The sequence below is a fragment of the Crocodylus siamensis genome, chromosome 12 (genome assembly GCF_052110815.1).
Source record: "Crocodylus siamensis isolate JL-2025a chromosome 12, ASM5211081v1, whole genome shotgun sequence".
NCBI lineage: Eukaryota > Metazoa > Chordata > Crocodylia > Crocodylidae > Crocodylus > Crocodylus siamensis.
The window spans coordinates 17,313,904-17,335,758 of NC_143406.1; the positions used below are offsets into that span (position 1 = coordinate 17,313,904).

At 60.5% G+C, this 21,855-nt stretch overlaps 2 protein-coding genes across 10 annotated transcripts in view; both read right to left on the reverse strand.

Moving 5' to 3' along the window:
* Positions 1–580: 580 nt before the first annotated feature.
* Positions 581–10,890, reverse strand: TNFRSF25 (TNF receptor superfamily member 25). The gene is made up of 10 exons (XM_090023693.1): positions 8,685–10,890; positions 4,567–4,762; positions 3,992–4,123; positions 3,654–3,806; positions 3,319–3,400; positions 2,894–2,958; positions 2,532–2,639; positions 2,373–2,407; positions 1,896–2,055; positions 581–1,802 (listed from the first exon to the last, which is right to left on the reverse strand). The coding sequence occupies exons 1-10, from the start codon at positions 8,712–8,714 to the stop codon at positions 1,513–1,515; spliced, it is 1,251 nt and encodes a 416-aa protein (XP_089879819.1). The 5' UTR covers positions 8,715–10,890; the 3' UTR covers positions 581–1,512.
* Positions 10,887–21,855, reverse strand: part of PLEKHG5 (pleckstrin homology and RhoGEF domain containing G5) — a 78,954-nt gene continuing 67,985 nt past the window's right edge. For all 9 annotated transcript variants that reach the window (XM_090023683.1, XM_090023682.1, XM_090023690.1 and 6 more), the window contains 14 exons: positions 19,523–19,708; positions 18,914–19,084; positions 18,271–18,366; positions 17,758–17,808; positions 17,063–17,212; positions 16,876–16,986; positions 16,642–16,791; positions 16,220–16,357; positions 16,020–16,139; positions 15,611–15,743; positions 14,900–15,015; positions 14,387–14,544; positions 13,080–14,036; positions 10,887–12,751 (listed from right to left, as the gene is read on the reverse strand). In XM_090023683.1, coding sequence (XP_089879809.1) covers positions 12,742–12,751; positions 13,080–14,036; positions 14,387–14,544; positions 14,900–15,015; positions 15,611–15,743; positions 16,020–16,139; positions 16,220–16,357; positions 16,642–16,791; positions 16,876–16,986; positions 17,063–17,212; positions 17,758–17,808; positions 18,271–18,366; positions 18,914–19,084; positions 19,523–19,708 — 2,547 coding nt within the window. In that variant the 3' untranslated portion in view covers positions 10,887–12,741. The remainder of the gene's footprint in view (positions 12,752–13,079; positions 14,037–14,386; positions 14,545–14,899; positions 15,016–15,610; positions 15,744–16,019; positions 16,140–16,219; positions 16,358–16,641; positions 16,792–16,875; positions 16,987–17,062; positions 17,213–17,757; positions 17,809–18,270; positions 18,367–18,913; positions 19,085–19,522; positions 19,709–21,855) is intronic.

Below are 21,855 nucleotides of genomic sequence, written 5' to 3' on the forward strand. Positions count from 1 at the left end.
ATTAGCTGCAGTTGCTCACCTCAGTCCAGACCATTTTATTGCATGTGATCCAATGCTCCAGCATGTTAGAGCAGGGGTTTGGGGAAGTTTGGAGACAGGGGAGGGCAGCAGGGAAGCAGCTAAGGGGGAAGATCCACCTTAGGCTGGGGGTGAGGAATTGTCCGACCCTGAGCCAGGTGCTGGCATGGCCACAGGACCCGTTCCAGGTACCTGCTGCTGGGCCTCACTGGCCCTGTTCCTCTTTCAGCTGCCTCTACCCTCTCTCACTATTTGCCCTTGCACTGCTGTGCCTCCCTCATGCGTGTGGTGTACCCCTCTGCCATAGGCAGCTCCACAGCAAGGCCACCCCCACCAGCCCCGAGTCCCAGGGTGCTGTCATGTGTGCCAGCACTCCCATGTGAGATGCAGCACCCACAAATGGATACCACAGGAGCTGGGCATCCCCTTTTATCTTCCAGACAAGAAATACCCCCTGCCCCACTCATGCTGCATGCTTTCCTTGATCACCCCCCTCCCACCCCTCACAGAGATGCCAGCCCTGGAATTTCCCACCCCCACCCCACCTGCCCTGCAGGGCGAAGCCCCTGGCTTCCACGGAAGTATCCCAGCTCTGATCATTCAGCAACACAAAGCATATAAATAAAGCCAACAGCTGTCCCATCCCCAGGGTGAGGCAGGGAGTCCCCAGCAGAGAACTGCAGTCCAGTCCCATCATACTGATGGCTGAGAACACACCAGCCCTGCCCTGCTACTGCTGGGCAGAGCCAACACAAATAACTGACATAAAATGTCTACAGAGGATAAGTAACAATACTTACTGGTACACAGCACCCACTTGCCCACCCCTCCGCACAGCCTGAGCACCACTTCCAGCAATATGGGAGAGCCATAGGTCTCTCCCACCCTGCAGCAACCTCCTGAGTGGCCTGTGGCAGATGGAGCTCTCATCAAACACCCCCATGACTGGGAAACTCACCCTGCCTGTGCTTCATCGCTAGCAGTGAGGCACATTTGCCTCTGTCGGTGATGGGAGCACCTGGGGCAAAGCCCCCGTGCTGAACCAGGCCCTGTGCAGCTAGCTGAGCATGCCCAAGGGTTCACTGGCATAGCTTAGGCCAAAATGCCAAGGTAGCTAGCACAGGTGTGTGTGAGCCCTGAGGCCCCAGGGAACATTGTGTCCAGGGGGCAAATAAGCAGGGTCTGGGTTCCTGTGGTCCTAGTGTTTATAGAGTTGGAGCTGAAGTCTCTAGGAAGACCAGGGCAGGGAGCAGGCTATGCTGTGCTTCCTTGGATGCCTCTTGCCCTTGCAGTGTTGAGGGGCTGCCACAGGCTTGGCTGTGCCTGAGCCTTTTTCACAACACAGTGCAGAGCACCAACACCTGCTGCGAGGGGAAGCCAGGGCCTCCTGGTCCAGCTAATGCCAGGAAGGCAAGTCCTTTCTATCTATGTGCTCCCCAAGCCCTCACGTCAAGGCTGGCTCTGTCACTTAAGGGTGATGGGCTGGGCACTGGCTCACGAGCAGCACTGAAGCCGATGCCGGAGCTCCTCAGCACAGCCAGACAGCTCCATGCGCTCCAGGGCACGGATGACGGCATTGGGCGTGGCTTGCCGCTGCTGGCACCAGCGCTTCAGCATCTCGTACTGCTGGTCCCGGACATGGGTGAACTCCATCTCCACCACTTCAATCTCAGCATCCCGCAGCTCCAGCACCCGCATGAACTCCTTCCAGCGCCGCACAGGTACCGTATCAATGATCTCATACAGCTGGCTGCCCTGCTGCAGCACATTGGCACGTGGGGGGCCTGAGGGACAGCAGGTGGGGTCAGTGCGCAGACCATCCATCAGGCAGCAGGGAGAGGTGTGGGCCATGCAGGGGATGTGAGGGCACTGCTTACTTGGTGCATCCTGGCGGGGCTCCTTGGAGGACAAGCTGCAGGAGGCGCTAGCGGCCCAGGCAGCACCATTCATCTGCAGTGACTCTGTTAGGTTCGGCTGGAGCAGGTTCTGGGACTCCAGCCTTGGGGCTGTGGCATCAGGCAAACACGGCGGCTCAGCCTGGGGCAGGAGAGAGCAGCCTGTCTGAAGAAAGCCGTGACCACAAAGAGGCCAGTCCTGACACTTAGAAACACCTGGGGTTGAGAGCCACTACTAGCCAGGGGGAGACAGGAGGAACAGCAGAGTTTCCTCACTGGCCGGAAGGGCAGGGGCTGGGAGGCAAGGCTGGAGCCAAGGAGCCCTATGAGACCTATGGGGCAGGGCATGGCAGGGGTGCGCAGCAAGGAACCCGCTGGTTGGCCTTGGGTGGCCACATACCCACACCATGCATGGGCAAGGCAGGAAGGGGCAGGGCCCGGGCTGCCATGGACTCTCACCTTCTGCAGCATCAAGTCTCGAACTGCAGCCTCATCTATTGGGGAAAGAAGCAGAAGTCAGTGGATGAACAACCATGCCCTGCCCTTGGGCATGGTCACCTGGCCAGCTCCAGAGCTCAGTCCCAAAGGGAGGCTGCTGGCTCAGCATGGGAGGGTTACCAGTGCTCGAGGTGTCCTGGCTAAGCTGCCTCCTCTTGTGGTAGGCGACAAGAGCTCCCAGGAGGAGGGGCCCAATGAGGCACAGGAAGAGGTACTCCAAACCGGTTCCTGCAATGAGCCATGGGAAAGGGTGTCCAGAAGGGCCAGCTGCCTGCTTTATGCCCCAGACCATGGGACTGCCCCTGTGCTGGGCCAGTCCTCATGCACCTGGCTGCAGATGGAGGCAGGAGCTGTTCTGCCCAGACTTCCTGCAAGGAGACTGCTGGTCTTATACCCCATGGCACCTTAGGGCATGTTTGGGGCCCGTGAGCTCCAATGAGGCCTAGGCACCTCCCTACCCCTGGTCTCCATACCCCACATACCTGTAGGCATGTTGGGGTTGCCGCATGTCTTCTCACAGCTGTCACCACACCACTCGAGGCCCTTGCTGGAAAAAAAATGGTGAAGGCAAGCATTGTGGGCAGCTCCCCACTTGGCCTGAGGGCATGCCTGCTCCATGGCATGGCCTGGGCAGGGGGAAAGTACACCAGCCCACAGGGACCCTCCCACCAGCATACGCACACACAGATGCACAGGCATGCAAACACCTGCCCCATGCCTGCTCAGACACAGGGGGTCACCAAGGCCAGCCCAGCCCCTGCCTCCATGAAGGGGATGAATGCATCACAGGAGGCTAAAGTACTCTCAGCCCCTGGAACAGTGTCCTGCCAGCTGGTGCATGAGGCGGGGAATGGAGCAAGCTACCTAGGTATTGGAGCAGGAAGCAGGACAAGAGCCTGGGATTTACCTGGCACAGGGCTGGCACTCGCTGCCCTCCAGGAAGAAGCCAGGCTGGCAGTCCCCACACTGTGTGTCCTCCCTGGATGAACCTGAAAGCAACGGCATCTGTTACCACCTGCTAGCTGAGCCAGGCCAGGGCCATGGCAGAAGGAGCGTTTTGTCACACAGCAGGGCTGTGGCAACACACTTGCCGCATGCCAGGAGTGGCTGCTCCTGCTGCTGCTGCTTCTGATGCAGTGCTGCTGGGTTCACTGCCGGCAGTGATACTCCAACAGCACAGCCAGGAGGGCAGCAGGGAAGGCCAGGAGATAGTGTGGGCACTCGGGCAGCTAAGGTACTCACAGTTGCGGCGAGTGGATCTGCCCCGGCACTGGCGACACTGTGTGCAGGTGAAGTCCTCACAGGAAGGCTGGCTGCAACGCTGGAAGTAGCCCGGCCGGCAGCCACACACCACATCACTGGTGGCCGTGCAGTTCTTCAGCACAACCTGGGAAACTGAATGCCAGCAGGCTTAGTGCATAGGGCAGGGGCAGGGGCAGGGGCAGGGCAGGGGCAGGGAGGGGGCCGTGCCCGGCAAGCAGGGTAGCACATGTCCCCACATGCCACCACCCACCAGCACAGGGGCCTGGCCTGGCTGCTCTCCCAGCCTGGCCAGTGCCTTTGCTCAGGCAGCCTCCTACCTTGGGCATCGCACTCGGAGCAGGCGTGGCACTCAAGCATGGTGTTGCAGGCAGAGAGGAAGGTGCCAGTGGGGCAGTGCCTGCAGGTGGGCTTCTCACCGGCGTGGGCACAGGGGGACTCCATGAATGTCCCTATGCAAACAGCAACAGCTGGCAGTGTGCTACTGGACCCCAGCTGGTTTACAGGCAGGGTCCAGCAGGCAAGCCCAGAGCCTGGCCAGGCCTGCTCAGGGAGCAGGGATTCCCCAGCTAAGGATTTCAGAGCCCAGCACTGCTCTGCCTCCACTGGGCTGGATCCAGCCTCTGCTCCCACCTCCACCCCTTTTTATGTTCAGGGGAGGCCACTTGCAGTGGTTAAAGCCCTGGCCTGGGTGTCTGGATGCCTGGGGTCCTTCCCGTGGGATCTTGGGCAAACCCCTTGCGCACTCTCCCTGAGTCCCCTGCTGCCCGACAGGATGATTCTGCAGCCCAGCTCCATCACGGCTGCAGCCCCCATACCCCTCAGGTAGCTGGCACAAAGCAAGGTGCTGCAGCCCTCCCAGACCCCTCAGGTCCCTGTGAGTAGAAAGCCTCACCTGGTGGGCACATCTGGCAGCAGTGCTGGGTGCCTCGAGGCTGCAACTGACCAGCTGGGCAAGAGAGCTTAGAAGCCTGCTCCAGTGGGCTCCTCTCCCTCCTCAACTTGTCACGGTGCTCATAAGCATGAGGCCACCTGTGGCCTGGGGGCTCAGACCTGCTGCCTGTCACCACAAGGAGCGCAGTCAGACAAACCTGGGAGCAGAGAGAAGGGGTCAGGGCAGGAGCAGGGAGGGGCAGTCCCAGCACCAGGGATCCAGCTGCCCACCAGGTGGCACTGCTGCTGTGATGCCGGGAAATGAGGACAGGTACTGGGGGGGAGTAGGGGGGAGGTTCTCTGAAGCCCTAAGGGCAGGTCTGCTTATCAAGTCCCTGGGCACAACACCAGGTTGCCTGGCCCGGGCCTGGCCCACTGCATAGCTGGACCCTGCCTCGCCCTGCCCAGCCTGTGCCTGTCCCCCTGGGCCTGGGGCATCCTTCATAGGCTGGCCTGGGTGCACAGCCCTGCACTGGGAATGCCCCCACAGCATATGTCCTCATGCGTGCCAGCAGTGCTCCTCACCCACCACAGCATGTGAGCAGAGGGCCCCGGCTTGCCTGATGCTGCAGGGAAATGCTGTCGGGGACATGTGACCGCAGTCAGGGACACTCCCCTGCTTGCTGGTAAGGGGCGGCTGGTGGTGTGGGCCAAGGAGCCTGCTGCATGTGCCGAGTCGGCACAGCAGTTCCTGGAAGTGGCACCACTACTCCCCACCTTCCCAAGAACTGCGGGCTGCTCGGAAAAAAGGAAGCCATGATTCTGCCCTGCAGCACGTGGGGCTCGTGCTGTGCTGGGCATGGAGCAGGGCTGGGCACCCTCTCCTGCAGGTGCCCCCAGCCAGCCATGAGGTGCTACCCCACCCTGCCGCTGCCCCAGTGGAGTCACAGCCTGGCTGTACTGCAGGCAGCAGCCATAGCTGGGGCAATGGGGGCAGCCCCAGAACAGCAGGGTGAGACCCCGAGCCTGTCAACACATCCTCATGGCAGTTCCCACCTCACAGCCCTGCTGCCAAGTCAGCCCCAGGCACCTCCAGCCCCAGGGACCTCAGCAGGCAGTCCCCAGCCCCTGGCCCCGCTGTGTATCCTGCCCTGCCCATCTGGGCATTCCCAGACCCTACAGCACCCTGCCCTGATTAGGCAATGAGCAGGGCACCAAACCCAGCAAGCATACTCCCCTTGGGTGGCTAAAGGGGCAACAGCTAAGGGTAGCAGCCAAAAGACCTCAGTGCCCACCAGCCAGCTCAGCTCCAAGCCCCACAGCCAGACCAGGTCGCACTTGGTGTGGAGCGCTCTGGGCTCCTCACTACCAGCTGCACAGGACAAGCCTCAGTGACTGAGACACCCCAACCCTCTGCCAACACCTTCTACCAGCCCTGCTCCTCCACCCCCAGGCTACCCCCATGGCCCCTGCCCCCATATCAGCGTGAGCAGGGGGAGGGCTGGGTGGGGCAACAGGCAGGTGCGTGTGTGTAGCAGGCCAGACCATGGAGAGTTAACACAGCATATACTTATTCCCCGGTCTTTTATCTCTGTGGTTGGTGTCTGGGCTTGGAGGCAGCGATTTCCTCCCAAGGAGGAAGCCGTGCCCAGAACACATGCTGGTTGATGGTATCGCACTGCTGACGCATGCCCCAAGTAGGTCATGGCAGCTCAGCCACTTGCGGGGGCTTCTGGGGCCAACACCCTCGGCTGGGCCATCTGGTAGGAGTGGAGGGGGACAACAGTGGGGTCTCAGACAGTGGGGCTGGTCCCTACTCAACCCCTTGGCCTGAGGCACTGTACATTCCCATCTATGTCACAGCTTCCCCAAGGATGCAACAAAACTGGCCTTTCACGTCTCAGAAGGAGGGAACTGGTCCCACACTTAGCTTGGTGGAGCACAGGGCCTGCCTGGGCAATGCCACCACCCTGTCGTTCCTTCCACCCCCAATCCTGACCTGCACCTCGTGGCAGCGCTGGGGGCCAGGGCCTGGGCCCTGCCAGCATGGCAGCAGGGATGCTGTCTGGCACAGTGGCCCTGGCCTTCCCTGGGGAAGGTGGCTGAGCCTGCAAAGGGGCACTATGCCGGCACTCCAGGGTCCTGGGCTGGTGCTGGGGTGGGGGGGCGGGTCCTGGGGATTCCAGCGCTGTGGGTGGCTTTTCCAGCCAAGATTGCCTGATTAAAGGGCTGCATCATTTTCTATCACACCCTCCATGGCTGAGCTGGAAACCATCCAGGCATTCACCCATTTGCATAGCTCTGTGATCGGATCAGGGCCTTTGTGGGCAGCCCAGACTCCTCCCATCCCTCCGCCTGCTTGTGGCACAGCTGAGTCAGCACCGTCCTCCCACCGCCCAGGCGCTGTAGCATGATGCCAATGGCACCAGCAGAGCTTAATACAGCAAGCCCCCTGGGCCCTGTCTCTGCCATTGGGTGCATGGTGAGTTCCCTGCAAGCCAGGGAGGCCCAACTTCTCCCTTGCCCTGCAGCCTGGCTCCCTGCCCCCATCGCCTCACACCAGTGCTGGCTCCTGCTCTTCCAGCACCCTGCTGCCTCATGCCCTGAGGTGGCAGGTGACCAGCCATGGACGGGGCTGTCTGACCCCCATCCCCATGCAGCCCCCAGCCAAGCCACTTCCTAGCTCTGTCCAGGGCTGTGTGATGGGGGGAGCCTCCAGCCTGCCCCAGTGTTAGGCAGCTGAACCCAGCATTGCTGCTCATAGCCCTGCACCTCTCCCCCCAACCTTGCACACGGAGGGCAAGACCATCCCTGACCAGGTCGTGGAGGCCACTGCCATTGTTGCCAGCCTCATGTCAGGCAGTCCTGCTCCTCCCTGGGGCCCCCACATAAAACAAGGCTCTGAGTGCTGGCAGGGCTGGTGTGTCTCCATCACCCCCCTGCTGCAGGCAGCATGCCTGGCCAGCACTGTCCCCTCAAGTGGTTTCCAAGGCCAGGTACACAGGGGTCAGATCCTCCAGGCATCAAGTGTCCCCCTGAACCACAGGCCAGACAAGCCCCTTGACCTAGCACCACTTCATCCAAAGCAGCCTATGCACCCCTGAATGGGGCCACCTGCAGCTTTCCTCCACCCCTTAGGGGCTGGGGGCCACACACCGCCCACAGCCTGCCCCCAACCAGCTCAGCCAGCCAGTGTTGTCCCCGCAGAGACCTGTGCCAGGAGGTGATGCCAGCCCTGTGAGCAGGAGGTGATGCCAGCCCTGACCCTGTCCCAGCATGGCACAGCCTTACCACTGGAACAGCACTGACACCCTCAGAGGTCTGCTTTATGTAAGGAAGTGAGCCCACTTCCTGCTGCACCTCTGCACAGTGGGAAACCAGCCCGGTCTGCAGCGCACAAGCAGCTCTGTCAGCTGCCTCCTTCTAGCACTGCCTGCCAGCTGGAGGTAGCACAGCCACCCACAGTGATTGTGACCTTGATTCTGCAGTTTCTTGGTACCATAGCCCAAGCCCCAACCCCAGGACGCCGGGAACTGGAAGCTGGGCTTTCCCCTAGCAGCCACAGCGCGTGACCTTGATTCCTCCTGGGGCATAAGTTGTGTTGCTATTCATCTGCACAGGGGCTGGAGCCTGCAGTCTGTAATGTAGCCTCAGACAGCTTTGCTCTGGCTCCTGCACCTTTCACTAGGTCCCTGGATGCAGGACTGCTGTGCTGCTGCACACTGTTAAAAAGCCACCAAGTTCTACCCCAGAGGTAGCTGCATTTGAGCCCAGAGCCAAGGGATCCCGACATATACAAGGTTTGGATGATCAAGATAGGTGGGTGGTTCAAACACCTGCCTACTTGTGCTCACAGCTGTCAGCTCTTTCCTGGAAAGCCTCTGAGTCTGACCTGATGCCTCCACCCACAAGCCCAGCTCCTTTCCCGGCAGCAGCCAGAGAGCTCCAGTTCTCAGGCAGGGACTGAGACATTATTATTGGCTCCCCCATCCCTGAGCCAGTGAGGAGAAGCAGGAGAAATAGAAGTTGGGACTGTAGGAAATAGAAGAGCAGACAGCATAGCAGCCTGCCAGCCCCTCCACCTTCAGGCCCTGGGTCCCTGCCACTTCCAGCTTGACTGCAAGCCCACACAGTACTCACCCAGGCTACCGTCAAGGACCAGCTCTTCATTCTTGAGCCCGATCTGGGCTGGTCATAACAGGGCAACGCAGAGAGAAAGTCTGTTGTGGGGTGGCCAGCAAGCCGAGGGGGTCATGGCCTGGCACCAGAGTGACAGGCAAGCAGGCAGCCCATGTTCTTGCTAGCAGCCTGTGTGCTGTGACAGGAGGTGAGTGAACACGAGCCCTGCCCACAGAGTCTTTTACACACACCACAGCAGAGGAAATACATGTTTGGAAATGAGTCCCAGGGTGTGAAACCCACGACAGCATCCTGGGGCTGCGTGCGCAGGGGAACTGCCTGGCAGGGTGCCCACTGGCACAGGGCAGCACTCAGGGTGCCTGGAATCCCTCTGTGGTTTGGGTACCCCCCCACACCTCCCTTCCTGGGAGCCAGGCCCCTGTGGGCAGCAGTCTGGTCCCCTCTTGGTCCCTTCACAACTCTCCCACCTCAGGCCAGTGACCACAGTTCGTCATCCCTCAGGTCCAGCTCTGGTGGGAGAACGCCTGCACACAGCCCTTGGGGGTGTTCCTGCCTTTGGAACTGGGAGGCACCGAGGGACCAAGGAGGCAATTAGACTCTGCCCGCTTGAAGGCTCCTGACTCCAGGCCAAGCTTGGGACAGGACACCCAGCAGTAATGCCGAGAGCCACAGTGCAGGCACCATGGCCCCTGCCCCCAGGGCTATGGGAAGGGGCTGCTCTGGCACCACTCCCTGTACAGATGTTGTTGCTGATGCTGTCTGTCTCTTTTTAGCAAAGAGCAGCACGTGCACACATCTCCAGCGCTGGCTCCAGGGCAGCCTGAGCAGAGGCCATCTGAACAGCCCCATGGACATGGCATGGCTCACTGCGCTTTTGCACACTGCTCATGTGCTCCACCTCCTGTCCAGGAGTCCAAGCATGTGGCTGGGCCAAGCCTGGGCACCTGCCCTCACCAGGGCCAAGGGAGGGGCTTCAGGCAAGCTGTGTGGCTGAAACTCCTTGCTCCTGCAGGAAGCAGACATGCACCTATATGTAGACACACGGATATTCACACACAGACAGACATGCATGCACAGATGCATGCAGATACGCACATAGACACACGCAGGCAGGCAGGCAGGCATGCACACCTGTGGACACACACACACACACACAGAGAGCACACACCCTGCATGTAGCTGAGCCCCTTTAGGAGCCAGAGCCATTCTTGCTGGCCAGGACTCGTAAAAGAGCATCTGCCGGAGCAGGCCATAGTTGGGCCCCAGCACCATATTCCTGGCTGCAGGGTGAGAGCCTGGGGGTGCCCTGGGCTGGAGGAGGCCTGAGAGGCACTTAACACTCCAGATCAGCTGTTCTGTGGCGGCTTTGTTTCATCAACTGCCCCAAGCCACGTCATGCCCTGTGGGGGAGATACACAGGAGCTTTCTGGCAGAGGGCAGGGCCCTGCTTGCAGGAAGCCCCCAGTCACTGGGTACCACAGCCTCTCCTGCCACAGGAGGCACAGGCTTCCACCGGATGTGATGTGGGGAGAAGCAAGCATCACCCCCCAGACCTTCTTCTTTCTTCCTGGGGAAACCCGCAACTGCTTGCTCACAGCTTCTCCTTCCAGGTAAAACCACCACAGCAAGTGCACTGTGTCAGGGGGTGGCAGCATCCAGGATATGGGGCTGCTTCACACACCAATCTGGGCTGCCCCAAAACAGCAGGCCTGGACTGCAGGGGGGTGGAGGCCCTGTTCTGCACCCCTGGAAGTCCCTGGGGTTCCCCGAGACCCCAGACAGCAAGGACTGGGAGGAAGGCTCTAAACATGCCCCAGGACTTGCCCCTGTCAGGGACTCATCAGGGCATCACAGGGTGGATATTCTTGCCCCCATTGCTGTCCAGGACTATGAGGGGGAGAACAGCATCCAGTGGCTCTCCTTCACCCCTGCCAGCCCCAAAGACCCCGCCCTTGCCTTAGCCTGGCATTAAGTGCGAGATGCCAGAGCAGCTGTGAAGCCAACAAGCCACCCCCAAGTCAGAAGGACAGGCGGACAGTGGAAGTGTGCGCTCAGCTATGTTTAATGCTTCACCTGTTAAATACTGCACAGGTGGGATGTGCAGCAGGGAGTAGGTGCAGTGTAGAGGTTAGTGTTAGAGGACAATACTGGACAGCTCTGAAAACCCAGAGCACCACACTCCCTGTCCCCCCCACCCTCACTCCTCCCTGGCCCCGGCCCAAGAAGCACAGAGGGAGTGGCCAGGCCCCACATCCCCCCCTGCCAGGACACAGCTCTGGAAAACCCACTCCAAGATGAATAAATATGCAGCTCAGGAACATGGCCTAGAGCTTCCTGCCAGGCACACCCTGCTTTCTTCCTCGGCAGCACCCCCACGGGGCCAGACCACAGGGGCCATGCCTGCCAGTCCTGCCCCCATGCTGCTCCATCCAGCCATTCCCCAGGCACCTCTTTTCAGCAGCCTGTCCTGTTGTCAGTGGGATATGCCTGTTAGAAGAGGAGTGGCTGGTCTCCTCCACAGTCACTGGTTCCCTCAAGAGTGCGTGAGCCCCCAGCCTCACCCCAGCAAATGAAGCTGCAGCAGTGAGCAAGGAACATGCCCCACCCCAGCTGAGCCAGGTCTGGGCAAGCAGCAGCCCCCTGCTCCTCAGTCTTCTCTTTTCTCTGGGGCATTCCCAGCCTCACCCTGCTGCCCTCATGGCCCAACACTGCCAGCAGTTAAAGCCTGCCAACTTCCTGCCCACTGTGGCCTTGAGAGGCACCTGGCCATCGTGGGTGCTGTGAATGCAGCACTGTGCTTGCCAGCCCAGGGCCTGCCCACCACAGCCCTCTGCCCTCTGCACCTACTGCCAACATACTGATCCCGTCCCTATATCTCAAGAGTGACTCCACAGAGCTGACGCCCAATAGATCCCGCCCAGTGTCCCAAAAGGGATACAAAGCAGGGCGCCTGGTGCCCACAGGGGTAAAACACTGGGGAGGCTATCCAGGACCAAGCAGACCGGTTAGGGGTCATGGAGCAGCAGCTGCCTGGACTCTGGGGGCTCCTATGGTCACCCTGGCTTTGGCTCTAGACTCCTGCTGGCATGTTAGACACACACCATGCGCTTGCTGCTGAGAGACAGCGACCTGAAGTCAGCCAAACTGACCTTTATGGGGTCAGCCCCTCTGCAGGGAAAGCAGGTAAAGTGCACTGGGCCCAGTGCCCCCAGGTTGACTCTGGAGAGCAAGGGACAAATGATCGGCTGCCCTGGGTCCCAGATGGGCAGGACCGCAGGCTGTGGGGCAGCTGCTGGGCCTGCTGTGTCCTGCCAGGATGATGTGAGGGGTGCCAGGGCAGCCTTGTCCCCAGTGCAGGAAGCTAGCATGTGAATAACCTGCCATCGAGCACCGCAGAGCCCAGGACAAGAGGAGCTGATGGCAAGGGTGTCACTCAGAGTTCAGCAGTGCCCTCCTATCACAGGGTCTGGGCAGGGCTCTGCCCAGCCTTGGTGTGCCTGTTCCGCGCACAATGTTTCACTTGTGTCTCTCCCAGCTACAGCCAGGCAGGTGGCCCAGTGGGCAGGGCTGTCCTATGTCTGGCTGGTAACTGGTCCACGCAAAGCAGTGGGGCAGGTAAGTTACACCCTCTGCCTAATGCCTACCCCACAGTTCAGAAAGGGGCAGGCAACTCTTGAGGATGCCAAGTGCAAGGGACCAGTTTCGTGCTGGCTGGAGTCCTGGGGAGGCCATCTGCCCTGCCCAGGCATCCTCCTTCGAGAGGCACTCAGTCACAGCTCCACTAGCTCACTGTTCCTATGTGTGCATGCTCCCAGTACAAGCCCGCCCTGGGTGTACACACGCACTCATGCCATCCTGGCACACAGACCTGGTGCATGTGCAACCGCATGCATGCACACCCACGCAGCCTAGTCCCTGCTCACCATGTGCAGGCACAGGCATGCACACATGTAGACAGGGCAAAGGCCAGCTAGAGCTCCCGCCACCCTGGGCATGATGCTACATCTTCATGGAGAGGTGGAACAGGTGGTGCTGGCGTCACGCTCCTCCCGTTGGCTCAGACCTCCCTGTAAGACACAGAAAGAGAAGCTCTTAGCAGCCTGTTGGTGGGTGCTCTGCAGGCCCATGGCCAGTTACACATGCTACCCTCACTGTCCCAGAGCCCTCCCCCAACACCATTATCTCCTCTTTACTGCACGGAGATGATCTCCAGACTGCTGAGCTAGGAGGCAAGCTCCAACTGCAAGGAGGCTGTAAGAAGCCTTGGTGCTCCCCTGCCAATGCCCTGCAGGGTGACCTGGGCACCTGTGACAGCCCAGTCCCCCCGGTTCCTGGCATCAGCAGGCTCTACCCAGAGGCAGCTGGGGAGCTGGAAGCTTGGCTTGTAGCACTTACGAGGCAGTCAGCGTGGAGTTCAGAAGCAGTGTGGTCCGGAGCCTGTGGAGTTGCGCCAACGTCAGCTTGCGGTGCTGGGCCGCCTGCGGGTCTGAGAGTGTCCGGCGGGCAGTGGGCAGCTCTTCTGGGCAACACTCTGTCAGGGAGGTGCTGAGTGCCCGGCAGGGGACGTCAGTGGGCAGAGGCTCAGCCGGGGGCGTTGCTGCGGGGCAGGCCCCACCCTGGTGGAACACAGGCTCCTCAGGCTCCGAGAGCTCCGAGGCAGAGCTGCCACCGCTGCTGCTGCTGCAGGCACTCAGGCCACTTGCCCGGCTGCCCTGCAGGCTGCTGCTGTCCAGTGGGGCTCCCATGCATTTGCCATCCAACCCACTAGTCCTCAGGCAGCCGGCTGGGACGCCCACAACCGAGTCAGCCAGGAACACCACTCGCCCTGGAGATGAAGATGGAGCTGCGCACAGGTCGGAGAGGCTCTTGCTCTGGATGAGGGAGGCCTCTGGGCCAAGTGGGGAGGCTGCAAAGAGCTGCAAGAGGCTGGCCTCTGACTTGGATTTGAGCACACGGACACAGCAGGGCAGGAGCTGCACGGGTGTCCGGCGGCGCAGCTTGGGCGAGATGCGCTGTGAGTCTTCCCCTGCTGGCCCCGGTGGCTGCACCTCCCCCAACTCCTGCAGGGAGGCAGGCGACAAGGTGCCATAGGCACTATCCATGGATGCTGACCAGGTGCTGCCAGTCTCCAGTGCCAGGCTGCTGTGGGTGCCAGGGATGGGGAGGGCGTTGGCAGGCTCCTCACTCCCATTGAGGAGTTCCCGGGTGGGTGTGGTAGACGAGGCAGTGGTACTTATGGAGGTCTCGTCTGATGGTGAGCTGAATGGCCCCACCTCGAAGTCTGGGGAGGAGAGCTCCCCGCTGGCATCCACCACCACCACCGAGATGGTCTCTGTGGAGCTATCAGAGGGGCTGAGAGGGAGAGAGGCTGTCAGGAAGGAGCTGAAGGTATGGGAAGCCTGGGCAGGGTATGGGGCTGGCAGTGAGATGCTGCAGACAGCAGGACCAGGTAGGGGCATGAGTGGACAGTGAGGGGAGGCAGCCCGTGGTGGGGAGGATCCCAGTCTGTAAGTATCTGGGGCCATTCCAGCAGCAGGTGGCTCCAGCTCCGGGGGTGTACTACCCACTGGCTGGTCACTGCAGCTACATCACTGGGGTCAAGTTCCCCATCTCTACCCCACCCAAACGGGCCTACGGTCCTGGGGGTGTGTGGGAGCACTGGGCTGTACCATGGGGGCATATGTGGGTGGGCTGGGCCATACCACTGCTGGGAGTCAAGACTGTTGCTGCTCTTGCGCAGGATGGTAGGCGAGCTGGCAGCCGAGGCCCCGCTCTCCCCGTCCTCCTCCTCCTGCAGGCTCTGCAGCTGCTGTTGCTGGCTGCGCTGGTGCTCCTGGACACGCAGCTGCTGCAGCAAGTTCTGCAGGCAGACAGAACAGCCTTTAACATGGACACGCTGCACACTGTGGCATGCCCCCATGACCCACCGTCAGGACCAGCCTGTTTGGCTATAGCCTGCTTGAGTGTCCTGTCCCAAGACAGCAGCTTATCACCCAGAGCTAGCAGAGAGGTTAGTGGCCTTGCCACACCAAGGCACACAGCTCACCCCTACTGCCATGGAGACTCTGCCCCCATGCATGTGCCATGGGCACACACCATGCTGTGCATGTTTCCATGGGTACCCAGCCTATGCATAACTCCACTGTTGTCCCCCTCCACCAGAGCAGGCACCACTGCCTTGAGGCACAGACCTTGCTGGAGGCTCCAGGGATTACCTGGGCATTGTAAAGTGCATCAGTCCATCCACGGCACAGGGACTGCCCGCTGGCCTGGAAGGTGTAGGCACCCACAGCACTCCGAAACTCATTGAGATAGATCAGGAGGAAGGAGCCTGCCAGGGGCACAAGCAGGCAGAAGCCAGGCATTAGCAAGGGGCTCCCCCAGGGACCTGCAGCAGAGGCACTGCCTTACCAGTGCAAGCCAGGCCAGGGATATGCTGCCTGGCCAGGGGGATGCCTGTATCCCCAGGCCAGGCTGGACAGACAGCAGAGCCTGCTGCAGGGTGAACACAGCTCTAGGGCAGGCCTAGGTAGTATGGAGGTAGGTTCAGGCCCCCAAATGCCAAACTCCATTGCACTGGGCCAGAACTGATGGTGAAGGAGAACAGGCCATGCAGCACCCAGAGGGCATGGGCGAGGGTGAGTCCAGCTGGCAACAGCCCACATTGGGCATGGTGGCATGATGGGACTCTTTCCTCTGCCCTTAAAGCTAGCATCATCAAGAGGTCAGGCCTCTGTGCCCAGGATGGCAATGGAAGAGTCCCAGCTGGCAGGGCAGGGGGAAGGAGAGAGGGGAGTCCTCAGGTGGCCTCTCCCAACTAAGGCAAGGCAGGTTGGCTCTGCTGGGCCAGGAGAAAAACCTCAAAGATGAGAGAGCAGTGCAAGACCCCATGCCCACCCCAGCCCTCAGACCCATATGCTCCTCACCAGGGTCCTTGAGCTCCCGGCAGACAATCCTGTCCACCAGCAGGGGCTGCCGGACGACCTTGGTGCGCTCAACCTTCTTCACTGGCTTAGTGATGAGAAAGAGGTCCGTGAAGAGGAAGCAGTACACATCCATCTGGGGGCAAGAGCCATAGGCCATGGGACTGTGTAGCAGTACAACTGGGAGTCAGGGACTCCTCAACCTAGGGGACACCCCTGGGCAGTATCACACCATTGACCTCAGTTGGGCTGCACCTCCCAGGGGCACACTGCCACCCACCCAGAAGCTTCTGTCTCAAGCCCACAGCATCCAAGAGAGAAGCCAGGGAGATAGTGGCTTAACCACAGAGCCAAGATACTGATAAGTCCAAGGCTAGCTACAAGGGGCTCCTGCTCTGGTGGTGTCCCTTACCTTGCTGTCTTTACCTTCCTTCATCTTCAGGCTGCCCTCCAGGAGGAGCTGCCGTGTATCCTCAGGGGAGGCGCCTGGGATGGGAGCTGTCAGATCCAGGCGCAGGAACTCCTTCAGGAGCTGCAGGGCAGAGCAGAGAGGCAGTCAGTGTGTGGTGCGCAGGGCACACCTAGCCCTGGCCAGCTTCAGCCCCAGCCTACCTTGTCCACCTCATCTGTGCTGCTCTCCACCACCTCGTAGGCGTCAATGCGGCTGATGATGGCAGCCAGCCGCTGCTGCTCCTGCCGCTGCCGCATCCGTGAGTTCACATGGTTGATGAACTGCTCCACTGAGGTGATCTGCAATGGGGGGAGCACTCAGAGCAGAGACCAACAGGCTTGACTCACAGCCTCTGCCAGGGTGCCAGTCCCCCTAAGCACAACTGACTCCTGCTGCAGAAGCTGGGGACAATTCCCTGTGCAGCACCTGCCATAAGCAGCTGTGTCCTCAGGCAAGGCACAGGGTGCCCCAGCCTGGCACAGCGGCATGCAGACAGCAATGCCTGGGTACATGCTGTCCAAGCAAAACTGGGGCCATTTTCCTCCCAGCCCCCCTGGTGTCCAGGCATCCCCTGACAGATTACCATAGTGATGATGGCATCCCTGGCGCAGGCATCATCTGTCTTCTTCAGCACTGACTTAAGCAGGAGTGGGTACTTGGTGAGGCGCTGGTGCGGCTTCACCAGCATGTCACTGAGCTTTAGGCGGTTGCACTGCTTGTGCTTCTCTGCCCACTGAAAACACAGGGACAGGGTCAGCAGGGCTAGGCTGTGGGGGGTCCTGGCATCACCCCTGCCCCATCCCATCTCAGGACTTACTGTTACATAGACCCGGAAGAGGTCGCTGTCTCTCAGCAGCATGCGCATGTACTCCAGGCAGCCCTCCTCCTCCATGCAGTATCGGATGTAGGGCTGGAAGAGAGTGCCAAACTGCACGGCAAGACAGACCATTCAGTGGGTGCACAGAACTCCCCACCTGAGCCCCCAGCACAGGCACCCCACCTACCGCTTTGAACCCCTTCAGGAAGTCCACAGGGTCCAGCAGTGCCCTGGTCCTACGGGCCTTCTCCAGCACAGGGAACATCACACTGTCCCACAGCGAACAGTGCAGCTGGATGATCTCCTGGATGTTGCTGAACAGGCGCTCAGCTTCTACCTGCAGGGAAGGCAAGGCATGGCAGCAGGGTCAACCCAGAGTAAGGCCAGGATCAGCCCAAGGGGGCCTGGCAGGGTCATGCACTGCAGCTGGGAACTCCCTGTATGCCGGCCCACAGGGCAGGGGACCATGCTTGCCTCCTTCCCTTAGCTTCTCCGGCAGACCATGAGACATGCTTGGAGTTGGCATAGGCTGTGCTGCCTCAGAATAAGGACATGCCCTGGGGGATGGGGGTCTCACCACATGCTCTGTGGGGCTCTCCATTGGTCCCAGAAGCTGAGCTTCTGGTGTTTATCCCAGGGGTCCAAGCCTAAGTCCTGCCCCTCAGCAGTGGGAGTAGGAGGTGGGAACCCCACTTCTTGTGACACACCTCCCATGTCCCTGTGACACTGCACTGTGTGGATGGAGGGAAGGGCTGGTTAAGGGGCACACATTTTCCTGAAGTGGCCTGTGGTGCAGGCTGTTGAGAGCCCCAGGCTCAGGCCCAAGAAACACTCTGTGGCCAGCAGCCCTTGTCCATTGTCCTGTCTCTGCCAAGCCCTTACCTCACACAGCAGCCCCAAGTCCTGCAGGCTCAGCAGGCAGCAGAGGAAGAGCTGCACAAATAAGCAGAGAGCATAGTTTAGAGCAGATACATCCAGCCCCCCAGGAAACTTCCCTGGCACCTGCCAGGGTCTCCAGCCTGTACAAAAAGTGACAGGGGCCAGCAAAGGCAGAGCCACCCTGCCTGGGCTGCCCTGTGCCCTGGCTTGTCTCTGAGCTTCTCTTGCCCACCGGGGGCTGGAGGCAGGGAAGGGCTGACAGGTGCACCACAGAATCCTGCAGGAGGGACCACGACTGCTCACAGCCACCCACAGAACCTGTCCACCCCTGCTCCTAGCATGGACAGAGCCACATGACAGGCCCATGGCCTGGTCCTCTGCCCCTAGCACAGGCATCACTGCCTCCCAGGACCAGGAGGTCTCTGCGACCACACCCCTCAGGATTGTCCCCTTGGCTGGCCCTCTGGGAGGCTGGCTCTGCCCAAGTGCCTGTGGCAGGGGTGGGATGGGACTCACATCTGTGATCACTTTCAGTTTCCGGATGTAGGTAGCCTCTGTGTGCAGCAGCTCCCAGATCGCCTCCTGCTGGTGGCACTGCCGGCGTGTCAGGGCCTACAGAAGGGCACAGGGAGCTCAGCACCAAGGCTGTGGTGCCAAAACCCAGCAGCGGACAGAGGTAGCAGCAACACCAAGGAAGATAGCATCTCAACACCAAGGAAGATAGCCCAGCCTCCATGGTGACAGCACTCCTACCTGCCACGACTGTCCCTAGGCCCCAAGGCAGCTTAGGCAAGGCTCAGGGCATGCAGGCTTTAGGGAATCAGATACCACCGGATGGTACTCCAGGCAGGAGCAGGGAGGAGCCCAGGAGATAAAGCTTGGCCCACCTACTTGGCCACCTGATAGGACCAGAGGAGGCTCAGGGTGGCTGTATGCTTGCCCAGCTGCACACAGGCACTGGGAGGAGACAAGGCTCCACAGGGACTCAGCAGCAGCTGGAAGCATCTCTGCAGGCTGCTGCTGGTGGCAGGCAGCAGGCCCCAGCGCCTGCCTCAGCCCAATGCACCTGCCCATAGCCTACAAAGGGTGCCAGGGCTATGGCAACCCCCATCACGGCAGGCTGGCTTGAGTCAACATACACAAGTGCACTGTGCCCCACCTCTGTGCCCTCAATGATCTCCTGCCAGCTGTCCTCCAGGCACAGATTGGCATCATCACCCTTCTCCTCCCAGGAGTCCTTGTCAAAGTAGAGCTGCTGTGGGGGCTTAGGGAGACCTAAGATGCTGTAGCTGTGGAGCCTGCTCTCCAGCTGCTCCATCTTGTCGATCTCCTGGAGGGAAGAGCACAGAACCCTGGTCAGGAGCCATGGCCCATGCATAGTCGGACCCCCTTGAGGCAGCTTGCTCCAGGGAGCAAGAGCAGAGCTCCTAGCTTCCCAGCCCCACAGGCAAGGAAGGGATAGGGCATGTAGCTGAGCCCTGGGCAACATGGATGCATGGCCTATTAGGAGATTTGTGCCAGGAGGGGTGCGCGCGCAGAGCCACTGCCCAGGCTGCTGGCAAGCATGGGCAGCGTGGAGATCAGAGGGCACCCAAGGGAGTGGGACCAGACCTCCCCAGATCACACAGTGCCACAGGCAGTGGAAAGGTATGGGGTACAGACTACACTGCCCACCCTCCCTGTCCTTCCCATGCCACTGCAGAAGCCCTGAGCAGTCACTCCCCTCCCAGCCCTAGACACTGTGGCTCAGCTGGCACACAGAACCTACCCGTCCTGATGGGCCAGTGCTGGCACCAGAGCCAAAGAAACCACTGAAGCGGCTGGCAGCACGATTCTTCCAAGTGTCGCTGCCACTGCTAGGCAGGGAGCTGCTGCCATGCAGTGCAGGCTCAGCCCCTGGGATGCTTGTATCCCCCAAGAACTCAGTCATGTTCTTCCTCCGTCGACCCGGTGCCTGGAACCAGGAGAGTAGAACCACAACCTGAGGCAGCAGCAAGGAGTGCACAGCAGACACTCACTCTGTCTCTCCCTGCCCTGGCAGCATCCACAAGAGCCAGAGCCTTGCCTGCACCACCCAGAGGTGCGTGTAGCCCTGCACCCCTGGGAGCTGCTTCTGTCCCATGTACTTGTTCCTCCCTGGGTGCCAGCAGGTGGAGGCTGTGGTCAGAGACACCAAGCATGCTCTAGGCAGCTCACTGGGCACTGGTCTGTTGGGGATGCCCAGCACTAGGCACCTGAACCTTATGGTGCTGATGATCGCTGCTTCCCTACCACCTGTGGGGCTGAGGAAACTCAGGACCAGGGGCCATGTTAGGCCCCAAGCACCACCACTCAATGCAGTGGGCAGTGCTGGCCCCCTGGGCCTCAACTCTCAGGGAAGCAGCCTCTGCAGGTTCCTGCACCACTGGGCCCTGCTCCAGTGCTGCTAGAGCTGGATGGGGATATCTCCATGGGCTCACCCAGGTGGCTACAGCCCACCAGTCCCTGCAGAAGGGACCTGTGCACCTCAGCTCCAGAGCAAAGCTCAGAGCCCTGCCATAGACTTATGTGGGAAAGTGGAAAAGAGCAAATGCCAGGCCCCTTTGTGTCTTCTGTGGTTCCATGAGTGCCATGACCCCAGTTCCCCAGAGGGCTGTGCTCCCTGTGCATGGGGAACTGCGTCTGTGACAGCTCATCTCTGCCCTTCCAAGCAGAGATCAGCAAATGACAGCCAGACAGTGCTGCTTGCTCTGGGCACACAGCTCCCAGCTGCCTCTGCACCCCTTGCCTGTGGGATGGTCGGGTGCATGGAGCTCTACACTGTTCACCCAGACTCTTAAGTCAGGCTGGGCTCAGCTTGGTCTCCACAGCCCATGGGCTCCAGCCATGTTCTCCAACCCCATGGCATACTCCTCAGTTTAACACCTTTGCTCTCTCAGAGCTGGGCCCAGTCCCCGGACCACAGTATTAGCACAGGCAGGCACCAGCAGAGTGGGCCAAACCCCAAGTACTAGCATTGCCAAACGGTGCAGTAAGACCTCTCCACCCCAAGCTGTCAGGGGACAGTTAAGCCTGCAGCCTGCCAAGGGCACACCGGAGCAGCCCAGCCCATGCCCACAACATCAAAAACAGCCCAGACCAAGCTGGAGCCCCCACTGCTTCCCTGATACCGCACTCCTCCCATCTCCTGATGGACTCACTCCAGGTGCTGACCTGCTCAGGCTGCCCCTCGCACTCCAGGAGCTAAAGCCAGCATCTGTCTACCCCCACCCTTACCACTACTGAGACACACAAATGTATCCTGCCCCTTCATGGAGGCAGTGCCTGAGTGCATCACAGCAGCATGTTCACTCAGTCTCACAATGCCTCCCCACCCAGATGCCTGCCCCACTCGTGGGGGCAGGGGGAGCTGAAGGACACAGGGGTTCAGTGCCCAGGGCCATGGAGGGGGAGCAGCAAGGCCATGTAGCATAGCAGCATAGAAGAAGAACCTTGGCCATGGGCCTGGACCTAATGCCAGGCACTGCCCAGAGGGCTCAGACCCTGACCAGCTGAGCCCAGTGCAGCACCTCTCCCATGAACCCCTGGCCCTCCACACACTGCCTGAGGCAGATTTGGGAGGCCTTGGTCCCTCCCTCCCACACTCCCCTTGCTCTCCCCTTGGCAGGATCAAAGCACCCTGCCCAGTTTCCTGAGCTGCAAACCAAGCAGAGCTGCAGGCAGCAGTGCCTTACCCCTCCTGCCTGCCCCCCTGCACACTGACCTGGCTGCCCGAGTCCCTGGAGGGAATCCTTGTGTTGCCCTCACTCATGGAGCATAGGTTGGTCCCAGCTCCTCCAGGCCTTGAGGGGGCCAAACACCACTGTAATGCCTGGCTTCTCCTTCATGCCAAGCCTGAGGCAGCCCAATGTGTGCCAAGGACAAGGCCACAGAGGAAACAATGTCTGCCCCTTGTGTGGGTGCAGGGCACCCACCCAAGCCCCACAGCAGGACAGGCCAAGTCCTGGGGGCCCCACAGCAGAGCAGAGACTCAGAGGGTCTTCCCTCAGCCCCAGTCCCCAGCAGAAAGCACCCAGCCCTGCTCTGGAGGGATTGAGACTCTACTTGACAAAGAGAGGTAGG

What these genes read in the sequence shown, in the direction of transcription:
- TNFRSF25 (XM_090023693.1), bottom strand. Translation starts at nt 8,714, where the DNA reads ATGAAGAGCTGGTCCTTGACGGTAGCCTGG. An exon ending in CTCCGAGTGCGATGCCCAAG is followed by an intron (nt 3,807 to 3,991) that starts GTAGGAGGCTGC and finishes GCTGGCATTCAG; the next exon opens with TTTCCCAGGTTGTGCTGAAG. An exon ending in CAGATCCACTCGCCGCAACT is followed by an intron (nt 3,401 to 3,653) that starts GTGAGTACCTTA and finishes CGTTGCTTTCAG; the next exon opens with GTTCATCCAGGGAGGACACA.